Source organism: Xenopus tropicalis, chromosome 4, assembly GCF_000004195.4.
Source record: "Xenopus tropicalis strain Nigerian chromosome 4, UCB_Xtro_10.0, whole genome shotgun sequence".
Lineage (NCBI taxonomy): Eukaryota > Metazoa > Chordata > Amphibia > Anura > Pipidae > Xenopus > Xenopus tropicalis.
This window is the reverse complement of record NC_030680.2, coordinates 124,803,608-124,821,133: the sequence shown is the minus strand read 5'-3', so window position 1 is coordinate 124,821,133 and position 17,526 is coordinate 124,803,608. Positions and strand designations below refer to the sequence as shown.

The 17,526-nt window shown below is 38.5% G+C and overlaps 1 protein-coding gene and 1 pseudogene across 1 annotated transcript; both read left to right on the top strand.

Moving 5' to 3' along the window:
• The first annotated feature begins 2,784 nt into the window (after nt 1-2,784).
• Nucleotides 2,785-7,615, top strand: LOC116410506 (annotated as a pseudogene).
• A 3,801-nt stretch (nt 7,616-11,416) lies between these two features.
• On the top strand, nt 11,417-16,882 carry LOC100490602 (natural cytotoxicity triggering receptor 3). Its single transcript, XM_031900398.1, has 4 exons — nt 11,417-11,498; nt 14,761-15,126; nt 15,852-15,958; nt 16,659-16,882. The coding sequence occupies exons 1-4, from the start codon at nt 11,456-11,458 to the stop codon at nt 16,752-16,754; spliced, it is 612 nt and encodes a 203-aa protein (XP_031756258.1). The 5' UTR covers nt 11,417-11,455; the 3' UTR covers nt 16,755-16,882.
• Nucleotides 16,883-17,526: the final 644 nt, after the last annotated feature.

The window sequence follows — 17,526 nt, the reverse complement described above, 5'->3', positions numbered from 1 at the left end:
GTCTGCACGCAGTATTTTTGGCATTTTGCTAAATTTATTGCTTACTTGAGCAAGATACTCTTCAAGCTTCTCTGGAACTTCATCCTTGAATTATCTGTGTGAATTAGGTCCAGGGGTTGTTGAGCTCGGCTGTTACTGGCTTTTGGAAAAGGTTTCTTTGTCATTTTCCCCTTTATGCAGCTAGAACATTTCATTTGCTTACTACATGCATCAATTTTTATACCACTGGCATGCTGATCCTGAACTAGTCTTTTTATGGCTTCAGGATTTCTGTGCCCAAGGCGACGGTGCCATGTATGAATACAGTTCACATGTCTTTCCTCTTTGGCAGCCTTAACCATTTCCTTACAGTCCAGCTGATAAAGTTCATCTCTGATTTTCCCTTTGGCGAGTATGCAACTCCCCTTTGTAATAATGCAGTCATTACCTTTAAATGTAACTGTATTCCCTTGCTTAGTTAGCTTTTTCACAGACAACAAATTACTTTCAAGAGCTGGGACATATAGGACATTCTTGACAGGTATCTTTCTAGTGACTGTTTTGGAGACAGGGCACTGAAGAAAACCTTCCCCCACTCCCTCTGAGACCATATATTGCCCATTAGCTGTAGCAATTCTTTCTGCTTTACTTTGATCAAGCTGTGTGAAGAATTTCTTATCATTGGTCATATGACTTGTAGCTCCTGAGTCAATACACCAGTTGTGAATTGATGTGCCATCCTCTTTGGAGTGAAAGGCACACTCTGCATTTGTGTCTTCCATTTCCCCTTTAACACTTTTGGCCTTTTGTTGGTTAGCTTGCCTCTTTAGCTGATTCATTCTAGCTTTCCAGACTCTGCAGTTTGCCTTTAAATGACCTGGCTTTTTGCAAACATAACATTCACGTGTTTCACGCAGTGCATTAGGGTTTATAGTTTGATCTTTAATTTTTAGTGCAGTCTCTGTTTCTGTAGCAGATTTGTCATTTGCACTTTCTGCTTTACGCTTGTACTCATCCACAAGCTTGCCTTTAACATACTCTAGTGTAAGCTCATCATCTGGCCGTGCATCTAGTGCTGTGACAAGTGTTTCATAACTCTCTGGAAGACCGCTGAGCAGCAGTGCTGCAACATGAAAGTCTTTTATTTCTTCTCCTACACCTCGCAGGCGTTCCACCATTTCTAAGGTGCTTCTTATATAGTCCTGCATATGCTGGCCTTTCATCAGCTTAGTCTGGTACAGCTTTCTAATTAGGTACAGTTTATTGCTGAGATTTGCCCTCTCATGTACTTTCTGTAGCTCCTCCCACATTTGTTTTGCAGTTTCACACTTGCAAATATGCACAATCTGATCATCATCAATGCTGAGAGAAATAGTGCTCTGTGCCTTTTGATCTTTCTCTAGCCATTCATCTGTGGGTGGATTTGGTCTGGCCTCCTGTATGCACTTCCATGTACCTTCTCTGATTAGCAGCATCTTTATTTTAAACTTCCAAGACTGATAGTTCTGGTTAGTCAGATTGGCTACTGAGAACTTTGTGCTGTTAGCAGCCATTACTTCTGCTCTCTGACTTTACTCTTGCTGTCCCTGCTGGGTGCCTGAGCTGTGCTTATAACTGCACCACTATTCAGGTATATAGCTGGAGTGGTATCTGCTAGCTCTATCTGCAGCCTGTATGTGGCAGCTTATCTGTGAGCTTTATCTGCCAGCTGTATCTGGGAGCTGTATCTGGGCCCATAACCTGTTAGCAGAGTATCTGGGTAATCTGGAGTAGCAGTAACAGTCAGGAGTCTTACCAATCAGGATGATGCTGCAAGCATGGCTGATACTTTATTCACTTTACAACAAGAAGGAAACAGGAACATAACATCACATCCTGGAGACTCTTCCCAGAATGCATAGGTTCATAAAAGCTTTATAAACACAAAACAGTATGTATACTGACACCTACTGGCAGAACATAACAGTATAACACAGTATATTAGAGAGAAGGCTTTTGTTGCTAACTGACAGTGTACAAACACTAGTCTAACATTCACAAAATAATTAGCTTAACACACATGTACCCAGTGCACAGACCAACAAATGTATCAACAACAGGGACTGGAGCCAATAGAATGTAGGATTATGATACAAATGATAGGGTATAATAGAAATGATGATGGAGGCACACATACGCACATAAGACCGTTATAGGGAACACATTTTCGGTTTAAGCAAATGTCTAAAATGCTCATCTGTTAAACACTAGTACCCGGGGGTATGTGCTGCACTGAACCAAAGAACAGACGGTAAGGGACCAAGGTGTAACGACACTGACCCAGTAGAAAAGGTGCTCCAGGTGCACCAGCCCCAGACTCTCAGTGTAGGGAGCGGCAAGCCATAAACAATCAAAATGTGGATGTTCAGGCACTCAAATGAATAGCCCTGGTAAGAGTAAGAGCCAAAGGTTTTCAACTGGAAATTTGCCTCTTTTTGTGGAGTTGAATGCACGCACCTGTTCTGCTTGTATTTCCCCCTATAAAACTGGAGGTTGGTAGCACTAACCAGTCTCCTGCTGTAAGCTCTCAAAGAAATACAGAAACATTTTTTCAAATCATCTATTCGGCTCATTATCAGTACATTTATATATGGATGATGTTTTGGGTGTGTTTGGTGTAGCAAGAAAGTTTTCCCCCAAAGAAGCTTTCTCGTGCAAATTAATAGCAAAACAAGGGTTATAAAATGCTGAAAGAAACTATTGGCAAACTTTTTCCTAGTTGCTTATGTTTATTATTATACACAATTATCATAAAGATGGCCGCTAATGACGCAAGACTATCAGTCGGAAGATCAGCCATCAGTTGGAAATGGTTGCAAGTGTAAGTGTGAAATTGTGCGTGTGTAAGTGTGCGTGTGTGAGTGTGCGTGAGTAAGTGTGCAAGTGTAAGTGTGCGAGTGTGCAAGTGTGTGAGTGTGCAAGGGTGTAAGTGTACAAGTGTGTTTAATGTCTAGTATGATGTTAAAAGATGGGCACATTTCTAGCGTTGTGCCATTCATCAAAATATGATTCTCTTCACAGCCTGATAACTATAGGCCTGTTACTTTGACATCTGTTGTTAGATGGTTTTTCAAAAGGTATAAAATACATTTTAAATCACAGTGCTATAAGTTTGTGCCACTATGGGTTAATAAGTAATGGAGAATTGGCACCAAGGAGCGAGGAAATAACACCGGAGCGTAAAATATCCAATAGCACGCCATATATGTTCCATAGTGTACTTGGAGAGGAGCCTGTCCATCTGAGTGGCTAATTGGCAAATTAGATAAATGTAAGGTTATACACATGGGATGTAAAAATTTGCAAGTAACTTAATGGGTATAAGCGCTGGTAAGGCCTCATCTACAATGTAGTGCAGTTTTGTTCTCCGGGTTCTCAAATAGGATCTTATTAAATTAGGGAAAGTTTAAAGAACAGAGAGTTCATAGAAATGCAACTAAGCTGGTTAAGAGCATGGGAAGTCTCAGTTATGAGGAAAGACTGCCAAGTTAGAAATGCTGCAGATATGGCAATTATGTGAAGATATGATAACTATGTATAAAAATATACAGGGACCATAAACCATCTAAAGCTTTTTTTACTATTACATTATTCCAATGGGCATAAGGGCATCCACAAGATCAGAAGAAAGGAGGTTTCATCTTAATAATAAAATGGTCGCACTGGCTGATATATTAGATAGCTTTAAGAAGGGGTTGGATGGGTTTTAGCAAGTGAGGGAATACAGTGTTACTAGAATTGCTAGGATTTTTTACCCCTCAAAGGGATATTGGAGAGGCTTCAGATTTTCAGAAAATTTTTCGACAGGCATAGATTTGCTCCAAAATTCCATGTTTTGCCATTCTCGGATTTGTTCACAAAATGGGTGGAAAAATTCAGACCATAAAAATTCAATGCTCGGCAATAAAATTACGCATTTGACAATTATTTTTGACGTGTGCAACAATTTTCTTTTTATGTGCGTCATTTTCACTGTTTCACAAATTTTTTGTTGTTTTTTCACAGATTTTCCCACAAATCAAAACAGGACAGATTCGCTTATCACTAGGAAGCACAAATAGTATAGATAATAAAAACATTTAAAACATATTTTAGCCATTAAAATACTACTCACAAATGTGATTTAAAAAAAAAAGCATATCAGGCAAGTAGCCTTTCCCCAGTGTGCAGGTCACAGTCTGTAGGATCTGGTGACACAGCATGTGGGCATTAATTAGCATCAGTGTTCATCTTGAGTCTGCTATTGTAGCCAATGTGTGAGCCCTTCTCCTCCACTGAGCACCAGTATTTTTCAGCTTTTGCAGTCCCCCCAGTCTGTTAGGCTGAAGGAATCAGTTTTCTCTAATATCCCCAGCAAGCAATGAAGGAGGGTTGGTCAGCTTGTTCCTGCTCCTTGGGAAAATCTGTGGGGTAGCTCCCTATGTGTTTCTGCTCACGTGACCCATCATCAGGGGATGCTGCTGCCTGAATTCCCCTTCCTTTTTAAAGACACAGTGGCACAAGTTAACTCCAGTAATACAAATACAAGTCATATCTGATTAAGCAAATAAATACAAATGCAACAAATCAAATATTACATTACACTCTATTGCCCCCTGTTTTATACCAACCATTAATAAACCTTATTCCTATTTCTAAAACATATGGGTCTTCAATCTTTAATTTAACCCATTAGGTATTAGTGTGTCCAAAAAGAAAATATAATTATTTTCCCTTTGACACAAAGCTCTCATTCTATCACCTATATTATAACCATCTGGGATTTCTTCAAGCACCTCTACATTAATCTGACTGTAATTCTTATTGTGTACTGCATTGAAATATATGGGAACATTGTTCCAAGAACTGTGTATTAAGGGTTCTGAATGTTCTACCAATGTATCTCATACCTGGACATCCACATTCAATGCATAAATTGTATATTATGACTGACAAATTATAATACTTTTTTCCCCATTTACTATTGTGAACTGTATTAGTATCTCTTGTTTTTCTATGCTTACACGTGCCACATTTATTTTTGTTACATATTAAAGTCCCCATTCCTTTTTCTTTATTTACCTTTTGTATTGGGGTGTTATTTAAGCAGTTTACCTTTGCAATTATAGAGTTAATCGAATGTGCTTGGTAGAATAAATATAGAGAAAGCGCTGGAAATAGTACAGATTTGCACATTATTTTTGCCTTTCTCTGGATCAGCTATCAGCTAGACAGGTTTCATTTAGACCAAAAGGTTGAACTTGTTAGATGTGTCTTTTTCAAGCTAAATTATTATGTAACTATGTTTAACAGGTACATTTACACATCTTTTGGTTTCATCTTTTATACTGACCAGATATCTCTCAGAGACCCACTGTAATTTCCTCAGGAAGCTGAAACCTGGGGTCCTGAACAAGCAGAGAACTCTATGTTGTTAATTCACAAGAGAAGATGAAGTGGTCAGAGCTCTTGCTGATACTGGCGGCAGTGCGAGGTGAGGGTGCAGAAGCAGCACAATAATGTGGATATGGGGGGATTATCTTCGATGTCTCTTTTCATGTAACAACCATTTTTAAGGTTGTTGATTTGATAAAGCTAAAATGTTTGCCTCCTTTTTTATATGTTTATTCGTGGACACAATCTTTGTAACTTATTTCCTGCTGTGTTCAGTAAACAGTAAGGGCTGATATAAATACATGCCTGACTTGTATGTGTATTTCAGGTTCTCTCTCACAGAACATAGAAGTATCCCAGATCCCTGAAGTGAATGCCATAGAGGGCAGCACAGCCAACCTAGAGTGTAGCTACAACTCAAACAATTTGAATCTACCAGCCGGCTGGTACAAATGGTACAAATATAACCTGCAAGGAACTGATATTTTTAAAAGTGATGATTTTAAGGACAGAATTACCAAAGAAAGCCCAGAAGATTTCCTGAAGAAGAGATCAGCCAGCATACAGTTGCACAGAGTAACAGTCACAGACACCGGAATGTATTTCTGTGAAGTGGAGTTTTCTGGCCAGGAGCAAATTAAAGGACACGGTAAAGGGACTTTCCTCAATGTGACTGCAACAGGTGAGGGCACTTTATTTATATTCTATCATATTTATTATTTATAACAACCAACTGTTTTATTAATGGTTGTATTTTAAAAATTAACAGCTTTATAATCACTTATCAAACTTGAGCTGACTTGTTTTTGTTATTTATAGGAGCCGTTGTATTTTTAACCCACATGATACATTGCATTGTTTTGAATTTTGGAGAAAATTAAAATATGATTATCTACAATTCAGAACATACACTTCCCACTGACGTCTATGGCATCTCTGAGCAGCACCATTAACATTTTTTTCCCTGATCAGTTTTATAAATCAAAGCATAGATCTGCAACCTACTACTACTTTTTTTTTTACTCCTTTCACCTCCCATCATTTATTTATTTTTTATATTTATTTGTTATATGATAAATATATCCTTGCATCTTTTTAGAGTGTTTTATTAATGAATCCACAGAGTTCTCCATAATTTATATGAAATACAATTTATAATAAATGTTTTTCTCTATACTGACTCTGTCCCCTTTTCAGTTACAGTCAGTACTTCATGCAGATGCTTCACCATGTATCACTGTATTGGAGCAGTCGCCCTGGGTTTAGTAATTTGCGCTTTATCCAAAATGCAAGGAACATAAGCAGGTCAGTACTTATAGCTGTGTGTCTGTGTAACGGAACATCTCACCTCAGCTTGGTTTGATTTTGATTTACCAGTGCATAGAATAAAATTATAAACCCTAGCCTTTATGTAATTTATTGGTTTGTTTTTTTTTAGCTAACAGAAGAAGAAAATGGCGCAAAGAGATGCAGACAAGGATCCTACCGACTACTGTACAGAACAACTTGGAGATGAAACTGTATACAGCATTGTTATTGATTGTTAAGGAGCCTGAAACACAATATGCTGAAGGGAAAAATCAGAATTCTACCAGTACACAACTGAAAAGTATAGAACAAGTTACTACCACAAATGCGCATAGGGCAGCCATTAATAAATTAGCTTTTATAGCTCTTCGTAAAAATTATTTTCTATCTTTGTTCTGTTTTCTGCTGCTACATAATGCTTTGATTTCTATGTTTTTATTGCTGTGTAAACTCTCAACTGGTTGAGAACTGGATATTGTTATAGCTTTTTATTAGAAAACTGCAATTTTAACATTTCATTCTGAAATGGTAATGTCATTTAGACCCAGATGTTTAATTCATTTCTGCATTCGATATACAGGTATGAGATCTTTTTCCTGTCCAGAGAACTCTGAATTATGGGAGGGTCATCACATATTGTTGTGAGATAATGAAAGGGAAACTGGGATGGAGTGTATTTGACCTATACATGGTGACGGGCCCCAGAGTTGGTATATTTGGAGGAACAAGTTATGTTTTCTTGGGGTTTTTAAAATGTATATTCAGGGTTCTGAGTAAGGAGGCTTTGTAGAGTTTTGGATGGGATGAGATCTCCATTCCTAGATTAACTATGGTCTATCATGGTTGACCTCCCCTTTCTTTATGTTCTCTCTGAGACTGGGTTCCATTGTGTGTTCTGGCTGGTGTGTGAACCAGGGTTTCTCTTTGCAAAAACACAGAGAACTGAAAGCCATTAAGGTATTCTGCCATATTTTGTATGGGGTGGAGGAAAGTTTTAGACCCCATCGGAGTGAGGATCCATATCATGTTTGATTAGAGACTCTGGATAAACTGACCTTTGGATAAACTTGTACTGCTGATAATAAAGATCATGGAGAAATCTGTCTGGTGTCCCTGTCTCCTGTCTGCCATTACCAGCTGAGCAAATCCTTATACTGTATTTATACAAGTGAAAACAGCAATAATTGCACTGAGTTTTTAAATGTATAAGTAAATTGAATACATCTGGTAGGCAAATTGTAATAAAAAGGTTGGGATTCACATTGTTTATATTTTGTTTTATTCAACTAAAACAAAAAATGTTATGGGGCAAATTTATTATGAGTTTTTTGACTTTGCAGCAGAAATGATGAAAAACTGCATCCGAAACGGCACTTTGCATACTGTACTTAGGTACTGTAAGTAAATGACTCTTATAATGTTATAATTTAGAATACAGAGCGGAATACTTACACTTGGCTTCAGTCCGTATGAGAATGTGACGACCCACACGCCCTGAAAAACTGAGGAATGACATTGAGATCAGCAGCATCACTCCTGCCAAGCATGAAATATTTTCATGGCAATATGAATGTTAGAGAATTCATTTCTAGCGACCTCCCCACTCATCTGGCTCTTTATAGATGAAACTTTTTTACTGCTAATTAAACAAACACATATAAACTATATCACTAACATTATAATAAATACATTCAGAAAATAATTAGGTTAAAGAAGAACTAAGACCTAATTAAAGAAGTAGAATAAAAATGTCATACTTTATGTTTTGGGCTTCTGTACCAGCCCAAGCCCCCACCCCCAGCCCTTTAGCAGGGAAGATCTGTGCCCCAAATGGCCCCAGTAGCCCCCATCTTCTTTTCTTCTGATTCCTACACCTTCTACACATGCTCTGTGCTGCTGGCACTTACCTGAGCTTAGGGGCCCACTCACAATATACTGTATATATAGAATATAAATATCACAATATAAGGCTGATTAGTAATTAATTCATTCACATTCTCATAACATGGCAGCCCTTGAACCAGAGCAATTAACATTAGAAATTAATAATCAGCCCTGCAGCATCAGCTTATATGATAGGCCAGCCTCATTTTCTGCTTGATAATTTGTGACGACCCCTAAGCTCGGCTTCTCAACAGCTGCTGAAAGCACACTGAGCATTGTAGTTCTTCAGACACTTTCCAAGATGGGGAGCCCCTGTGATAAGTTTGGTCCTGGATAATTACAGTTATTGAGATTCTGAAACTGTAGGCTGTTGGGATAAGGACAGTATATAAAATATGGCATTTTAGCCTTATTTATTTTTAGGGTTTAGTTCTCCTCTAACAAACTACATATGTGCCAAGCACACAGACTGTGATTTACCAACCAGTGGTACCAGAGCCTGTGAAAAGTTAGGCTGTAATACAATCCAGTTACAGGGAACACATTTTCAATTTAAGCAACTTGTTTTGCCAACTGTAAACTACCCAAATAAATTAAGAATAATAATAATAATAATCCAGATGAAGTAGGTAAAGAGCTGATCCAAACTGAGAGTAGTACTTGCCAATATTCTCAGTGTAAACAACAACAAGAGATCCTCTGCACTCACCCAATACCAATATGTTTAGGACATTAATTAGCGGTATATTTATCATACTGTGTAAAAATTAGAGTAAAATATCACCGGTGATGTTGCTTATAGCAGCCAATCAGATGCTTCGCTTTGGTTTTCTAACTGTTAAAATTTAGTTGCTGATTGGTTGCCCTCAGCATCATAACCAGTAATGCTTCACTCCACTTTTTACACAGCATGATAAATATACCCCTAAGACATCTGTGCATTAAACTACCAAGAAATGCCCTCACCTTTAAGCAAAACAGAGATTGTTTGTCTATATATTACAATATACTTCAAGCTGGCCAACTGCATCATAGTCATCCCCGGTCTGGCCAGTCCTACACTCACTTATGTGATTCATTAAGAATTCTACTGCTTCAATATACATTTAACAAAGGGACTAGGTTTTACCTGCAACTTTTTCAATAGCATCTCCTTCACCCCTGTTTTATAATGGTTTATAGACAGTGATGCTGCTGCCACGAGGCAAGGTACCCTGGTAAAATTAACAGCTGAAGCAGTAAGAGGTGTTTGTCTCTTCTTGTGCAGAGAGCCCTATTGCAGTAGTGATGCAGCCTCATTGGAGCATGGAATGGTAATTGCACTGGAGGGTGGCATTAGCCAACTTAGGTGGCTTGAACCCCAAAAATGCTCCTGTTTATAGGGGAAACATTGTTTGCTCTTGCTGAATACTGAAATTCAGGATTAAAGTATTCTGAGAGGTTTGAACGATATAAATGTAGCCCTCTCCATGAGATCTAGCATGCATTCACTTGCGTGTGGCGCTACAGGAGCCCTGTGCCTCCGCTATATGGAAGAGCAGGTACACTGATAACCTCCACCCAGGGTCAGGACAGGTTGGACTGCGGTACCCCTCCCTGGGAAACTTCTCTGATCCACAACACACACACACTGGAAAGGTTGATGGATTTATTGGCGGACGCTATACTTTAAATTCGCAGAGATAGAGACAGTCTGTCAGCCAGGGGCAACTATACTCTCATAACATAGCTGGCACTTTCTGAACTGCTGAGGGGAATACCCCACTTATGTGGCAAGTACTTCAGAGTCTTGAGAAGAACTCCCTTTGGCTTTCCATGCCCTGAGAAGAGCACGCTTTGCTCTTCAGATCCCTGACAGGGACCCCCTTTCCTTCTGCACCCTAAAAGAGAGCGCTTTCTGCCACTGGGGGGGTTTCCAATTACTTTCTTATACAGAACACTGTGTGAGCTACCAGCACCTTGCTTATCTCTCTGCTTCCAGCAACACCTCCTTCTCACTTCCTTCCTCTCAGCTCACACAGGGGGTGGGGGCTCCTCCTCCTTGCACAGTAACAACACAGAGGAGAGATAAGTGTACACAGCTCCCTACATAAAGATTTTGTCCATCATGTTGTTTCCATTATACAGGTATGGGACCTGTTATCCAGAATGCTCAATTTATTATATCTAAGTTGGGATCCAACTTTTGCAGAGAAAAGGGAAATTATTCTTAAAAATCTAATTTTTTTTATTAAAATGGAGTCTATGTGAGATGGCCTTTCTGTAATTTGAAGTTTTCTGGATAACAGGTTTCTGAATAACAGATCTCATACCTGTACATAATTATCATAAAGTCGGCATTAACAATGCAAAACTGCCATCCAGAAAACCAACTGTCTGATAGAACTTGGTGGCAACTGTTTCTGCTTCAGGTTTCTGAGTGATTACTTTCAAGTTCTATCACATGTAAGTCCTGTTGGCCAGTGACTCCCAGAAGCCTCAGTATTGCAGGCTGAAGGTACTTGTTTCACCTGTTTAAACCCTCAATAACACAGTAATTATAACATAAAAATAAACATGGAGCTTAGCAGTTTAATACAAATAATCTACCTATATCCATCACATCAAAACACGTCATCTTCATCAAGGTTAGTAGAGGGTTAAAAGGTATTTGGGGGCCCAGGAACTTCTGGCATAAACAATTATTTTTGGACTTAAGTTCAAGAAATGTAAAATTCTTTCTTTTTGTCTGAATCAGGTTCTGCATTTATGCTTTGATGGATTATTCTTTGCTTCACAGTGAAACCGCCTTCTGATCAGCTGACTTCCTCTGGAGCCTGAGACCTGTTGAAGTAAATGTTGTGTCTGGTCAGACTCATTAGTCACAATAAGAATGAGAGGTCTGGCACTGCTGTTACTGCTGGGAGCCCTGAGAGGTGAGAGCTGGGGGAATCTATGATTGGGTGACTAATTGGGTTAGTAGCCTGTGATTGGTTAGTATGCTTTGATGGGTTAGTATATTTATTAAAGAAGATATTAAAGTTTAAGTGCCAGCATAATTTCACATTTCGTTTCCCCTCAGTGCCAGACGTTTTGCAAATATTCTGTGCTCTCTCATTTTAGGGGCCTTTACTGGGGTGGGGGGTTAAGTTTAGGTAGGAAAACTATATGTCGTTTTTTTCAGGAGAACCTGAGCTTTCCAAATCTGCCTGAGATTTTGTGCATTTCCACTTCTGGGACACGATTTAGAGCTCTAAATAAAAACAAAAATTGATATTTTTCACGATATAGGGATTTATACCAGAAATATATTTTATTTTATGGACATAAATTCGACTGATTTGGAAAGCCTCATGTCTCCCAAACGTGCCAATACCTGATAAGTATAGTTTTATGGAGATTTCTATCTTCTATAGATCAAAAACTACCAGCAGTAAATTACCAAATTTTCAAAGCATTACAGCAGAATGTGGCATACTTTACATTCCAAAGCCAAAAATCCTTGAACACTAGGTTTACCTAGAAAACCATATATTTTTGAAATGTACACATTTTGTAGAATCCGGAATGGGTAACCATGTCTTTCAACTGCTAAGTACCAAACGGCAATGCTTTTCTGAATTTAGCAATTTCCACAAAAAAATTATGAAAATTCTAAAAAATTGCCTCAAAACTTCCACTTTTAAGCATCATATCTCCCACATAACATTAGGTACCAGGAAAAAAATCCTAAATATGTAAGCCAAGGGTTCACTGAACAGTTTGATGCCCATTGTGCATAGGATCAACAAACTATCTGGCATTTAGACACCCCAAAAGGAAGTTAGTGCATACAAATTGCCCAGAGATCACTTCAGCTACTGAAAATTCAACACATTTACTGCATTTTTTTTGTGGGGTAAAAACACAAAAAATACACTGACCCCCCTAAAACCATATATTTTTAGAAAGTACATATAAGGACAAAAAGTGGGTACCCATGTCTTTGTACTTCAAGCTACGGAGTCACAGTGCTTTCCCAAAATTGGTGGTTTTGATGAAATACCTGAAAATCTCATCAAACCTTCAAATTTAAGCATGTTATCTTCTACATAACATTAGGTACAAATAAAAAACATCATAAATATGAAAGCCAAGGGTCCACTGAACAGTTTGATGCCCATTGTGCATAGAATCGCCAAAGTATCTTGCATTTAGAGACCCCAAAAGTAAGTTAGTGCATACATATTTCATGGCATATAAATCAGGTGGTGTATTTTTTGGTAGTAGAAATAAATGTGGTAAAAGTGGGAAATATGTAAGTTGATCCCAGAATATCTCATATTTTCAGAAAATACATATTCTGCTGAATGTAAAATAGTTTAATATGTCTTTGTATGGCAAAGCACCAAACAGCAAAGCTAAGCTAAATGTGGCAATTTTTATGTAATGTTTGAAAATTGTCTAAAAGCTTGCATTTTACCCTATTTTATATACTACATTTCATAACTTATCAACATAAAACATTGTAAATATGAATGCCATGGGTCTATTGAACAGTTTGATGCCCAATATGCATAGATTTACCAAACTATGTGGCATATAGAGACATTAAAAAGAAAATAGTGCATATGAATTTTCATATCTGACACTCTAAACACTGCAATATAAGCTCTAAGTATATGTTTTATGTGCCATAAGACCCCCTAACAGCACATTCTGACAAAACAAAAATGGGTAAATACATCTTTCTACTGCAAACTACCAAACTACAAAGCAATACTACATATTACATTGTTTAAAATCGTCACAAAGCTTGCATTGTACCCCATTATGTACCCCACATTTCATAACATATCAACATAAAACATTCTAAATAAGACTGTCAGGGGCCTACTCTACAGTTTTATGCCCAATGTACATCAATTTACCAAACTATGTGGTGTACAGAGGCACCCAAATCAATATACAGCAGACAAAATTTCCATGGGCAAAGACAAGTAACAAAGAACAATGTGAAATGCAATACAATTGCTAAAATCCAAAAAAACCCCTAAAATCAATGTTTTTATTTCTCGCCTAGTGAAATCTGCAGTCAGAATCACAGTTTAAGCATTTTGGCTGGAGCAAAAAAAGGTATTGCACAGTGCGGTTAGCGAATACGCTATCTGAAATGACAATAAAACATTTTTTTTTAAATTTAAAAAAACCCACAAAATTGTGTAATTGTGTCTGTATACTTGCCAAAACACGTGTTGTGTGCGTGTGTGTTTACATGTAAGTGTGAGTGCTGTGAATGTGTGAAATCCCCCAGCCTCCCCCAAAATATGTGTAAGTGTATATTAGTGTTATAAGTGTGTGTGTTTGTGTATTTGTGTTTTTTTACACTTACCTGGGGTTGGTAGGCAGGTGTAACAGTTCCTGGTGGTCTAGTGGGGCGGTGGGGGGCGCTCTCTAGGCGGGTCACGCACGGTATCCCAAACCCAGAACAAAGCCAAGATCCCAGTCAGAGCTCATTCTTCTGCCTATAACAGCCACCTTTCGCTTCGGGGGGAGCCCTGGTGCTGCCAGAACTTATTGTGAGAGAACCAGGGCAAATGTTCTGGGCAGGCACGGGAACCTAGCGTGAAAGTGAAGTTAGGGAGAGGAGACAAGATGGAACAGGCTGAGGTCCATTCTGTGCAAGCAACAAGGCACAGAGTCGAAATCCAAAAGGCGTAATTCGTAAACAAAGGGTCAGTACAGGCAGCAAACAGTGAAGTCAAGGTCAGGCAAGCGTCAAAACAAAAAATATGAATCACATAGTCATGAGAAAATGCAAAGTAGCCAGTCTCACATACACAACTCATATGTTTCACCTGCAGCTATTCCCATTCACCTCCATGGTTAAGTATCTCTGGCTGTTTGACAAAGCCCCCTGTGTGCCATCACCCTTGGAATAGGAAAGCAAAGATGTGTATGGCTACATATTACCTTACGATTAAACAATAAATGGAAGCAGCTTCTTACAAAGGTGAGGGTCCTGAGGGACATATGGCGGGTTAGTTAATATATTTAATCCTTAGGTTACGCTATACAGAATATCATATGTATCAGGCCGTCATCTTCATAATTATGGGTGAAATATTTCTCTTTGACTTATAAAAAGTGTATGGCTTTTTTAACCTAATGGTTCTGCCTTTTCTGAATGATTTACTCTTTATTCCCTATGTGCTTCAGGGTGTCTCTTACAGAATATCCGGGTGTCCCAGATCCCTGCAGTGAGTGCCACAGAGGGCAGCACAGTCACCTTACAGTGTCACTATACACTCAGCAGCACTGAGAATGGGACCATGGGCTGGTACAGGTGGTACAGACATGTGCTGGGGGGGCCTGAGGTCACTAATAATAGTGGGAATTTCACAGGCAGAGTCTCCGGAGCATGTCAGAGTGAATTTATCAATAACAGATCAGCCAGCATCCAGCTGCACAGAGTGCAAATCTCAGACACCGGAATGTACATCTGTGAAGTTGCACTGGAGCTCAGTCGGACTTTACAAGGACATGGGAATGGGACCTTCCTTAATGTGACAGCTGATGTTACAGGTGATTTAATTATATACCAGACTGCATACAAACATTGTACCAGGGGATACTTATTTCGTTGAAAATATTTTATTTGAATGAATTTATTTACAGTGTAGGAGAACAAAGGGGAGGGGGCTACAAATGCATATGGGTGGGCCCCCATTGGAGTTAAATAAAAGATGTCCTTATACTGAGGGGAGAATTCTGTGAGCTGCAGTTTAACAACAGCTGGACGGCTGCAGCCTGGATATCCCTGATGTGAATTCTGAAAAATCTGAAATTATCTAGCATCTATTACATGGGATAATACAGGTGTGGGATCTGTTATCCAGAAAGCTTTAAATTACAGGAAGGTCACCTCAGCACCACATTAGCAATCCGCCAGTCTCTTGGCACCATGCCAGACCTCAACGAATCCTGAAAAATTAAGTGAAGAGGTTTGGCAATCACAGCGCTCAGCTCATTTAATACCCTGGGATGAATCCCATCCGGTCCTGGACCTTTGTTTACCTTTACATGTTCAAGTCTCTTTTGAATCTCCTCCTGAGTGACCCATGCGCCAGTAGCTAAATTACTAGCACTGGGCATATTAAAAGGGAAGCCTTCATTATCTGGCTCCTCAGATGTATAGACAGATGGGCCCTGGGCAAATGTTCCTTTTGCCCATTTATTAAAATGACCCTGAAAATGAAATTTTGGTTATAAAAAAACTGTTCCCCATGTTGTCCACTTTTTAGTTACAGCCAGTACTTCATGGGGATACTTCACCCTTTATCATTGTATCGGAGCAGTCGCCCTGGGTTTACTAATGTCATTTGCACTTTATCTGAACTGCAAGGAACATAAGCAGGTCAGTACTTATAACTGTGTGTCTGTGTAACGGAACATCTCACCTCAGCTTGGTTTGATTTACCAGTTCATAGAATCAAATGATATAATGAAGATAAATGGGATTCTTTTGTTGAGATAATCTCAATAATACAGTAATATAATCATTAATACAAAATCCTGAGGCCTAACATGTAATGTTCTGACATTCTTGTCTCCCAGTATTATTATGCCTCCTCGGATGTATGAAAATATGGAATTATCACATGGCCTTGATGTGATGCATGAATAGATTAAATATAAGAAAGAGCCCACAAAAAAACATCTGTCCATGGATTTATCTCTAACTAGCCAGCCAACTTTCACCCAAAATATATTATCTTCAGTTGTGTGACAGTTTATTGACCAGATTGGAAATCCATGATGACTGACTGCCCAATATGCTGTGTGCATGGGGTCATCAGCCTGACCTGTAACTGCACCTAACAATCCCGCAGTCTGGCCTGGGGTGCAGTTTGAGAAAATAGAAAGCAATGGCACTCAGAGTGATAACAAGCAGGAAAAGCCCTTGCAAATTTTATTGCGGAGGTGCCAGTTTGGCCATCCATGTGTGGTCCAGTTCTAAAGACCATAAACTCAGTGTAACTTTAAACATGTTCAACTTAATCTGGCAAATAAAGGTTCATTTCTCTTTAAAATTTGCTATTAAAATGTATTAACAGGTTATTAGAGAAGAAGAAATTATTTGTGCCTATAAGAAGCAAGCAAACATGGATCCCACCGACTGTACAGAACAAATTGTATACAGCACTGTTTGATTGATAAGGGCCCTTAACCCACAATATGCTGGAGGGAAAATGCAGAATTCTACAGACAATTACACAACTGTAAAGAATAAGAACATGGGAGTCTCCACCAAAATGCCCAGCTCTTTATAGGGAATATCTTTAGCATTGTATTTTGTGTTTTTTTCTGTTGCTACATAATGCCATGATTTCTATATTTTTATTTTTGTGTAAATCTGGGTGAGAACTGGATATTGCTATTACTTTTTATTAGAAAACTGCAATTTTAACATTTTGTTTGGAAAAGATAATGTCAGTGAGACACAGATGTATTTTCTAAGCAGAATTTTTTAATAGAAAATATACTTTTTTTTATAGGTAGGGTTTATATTGACTTTATCTTATTTAGCTGTTTAGTGAAACCTATTCCTTCCAGGGTGTTAATTAAATTTTCTGCTTGAATCAAAATAAACTTGTACTGCTGATAATAAAGGCCATGGACTAGCTGAGTAAATCCTCACACTGGGGCTCATTTGTAAAGTTTGCGCTGTGCTCATTTATTCCCACAGGGAACATATTTGCCCTGCCTGTGTTTATAAAGTTGTTCAAGATTGGTGCGTTTAACGTGCAAACATAATTGCAAGTTTTTATTTGCAAATGTCCTTAAGAGGGTTTTAAATATGACATAACCACAATTTGTGAATATGTATGCGCACACTCTGCATCCGAATCCCACCACAACTTTGGTGGCATAATAAATATTTCATAAACAGATTTCGCAAATTGTGAATTTATATTTGCAAAA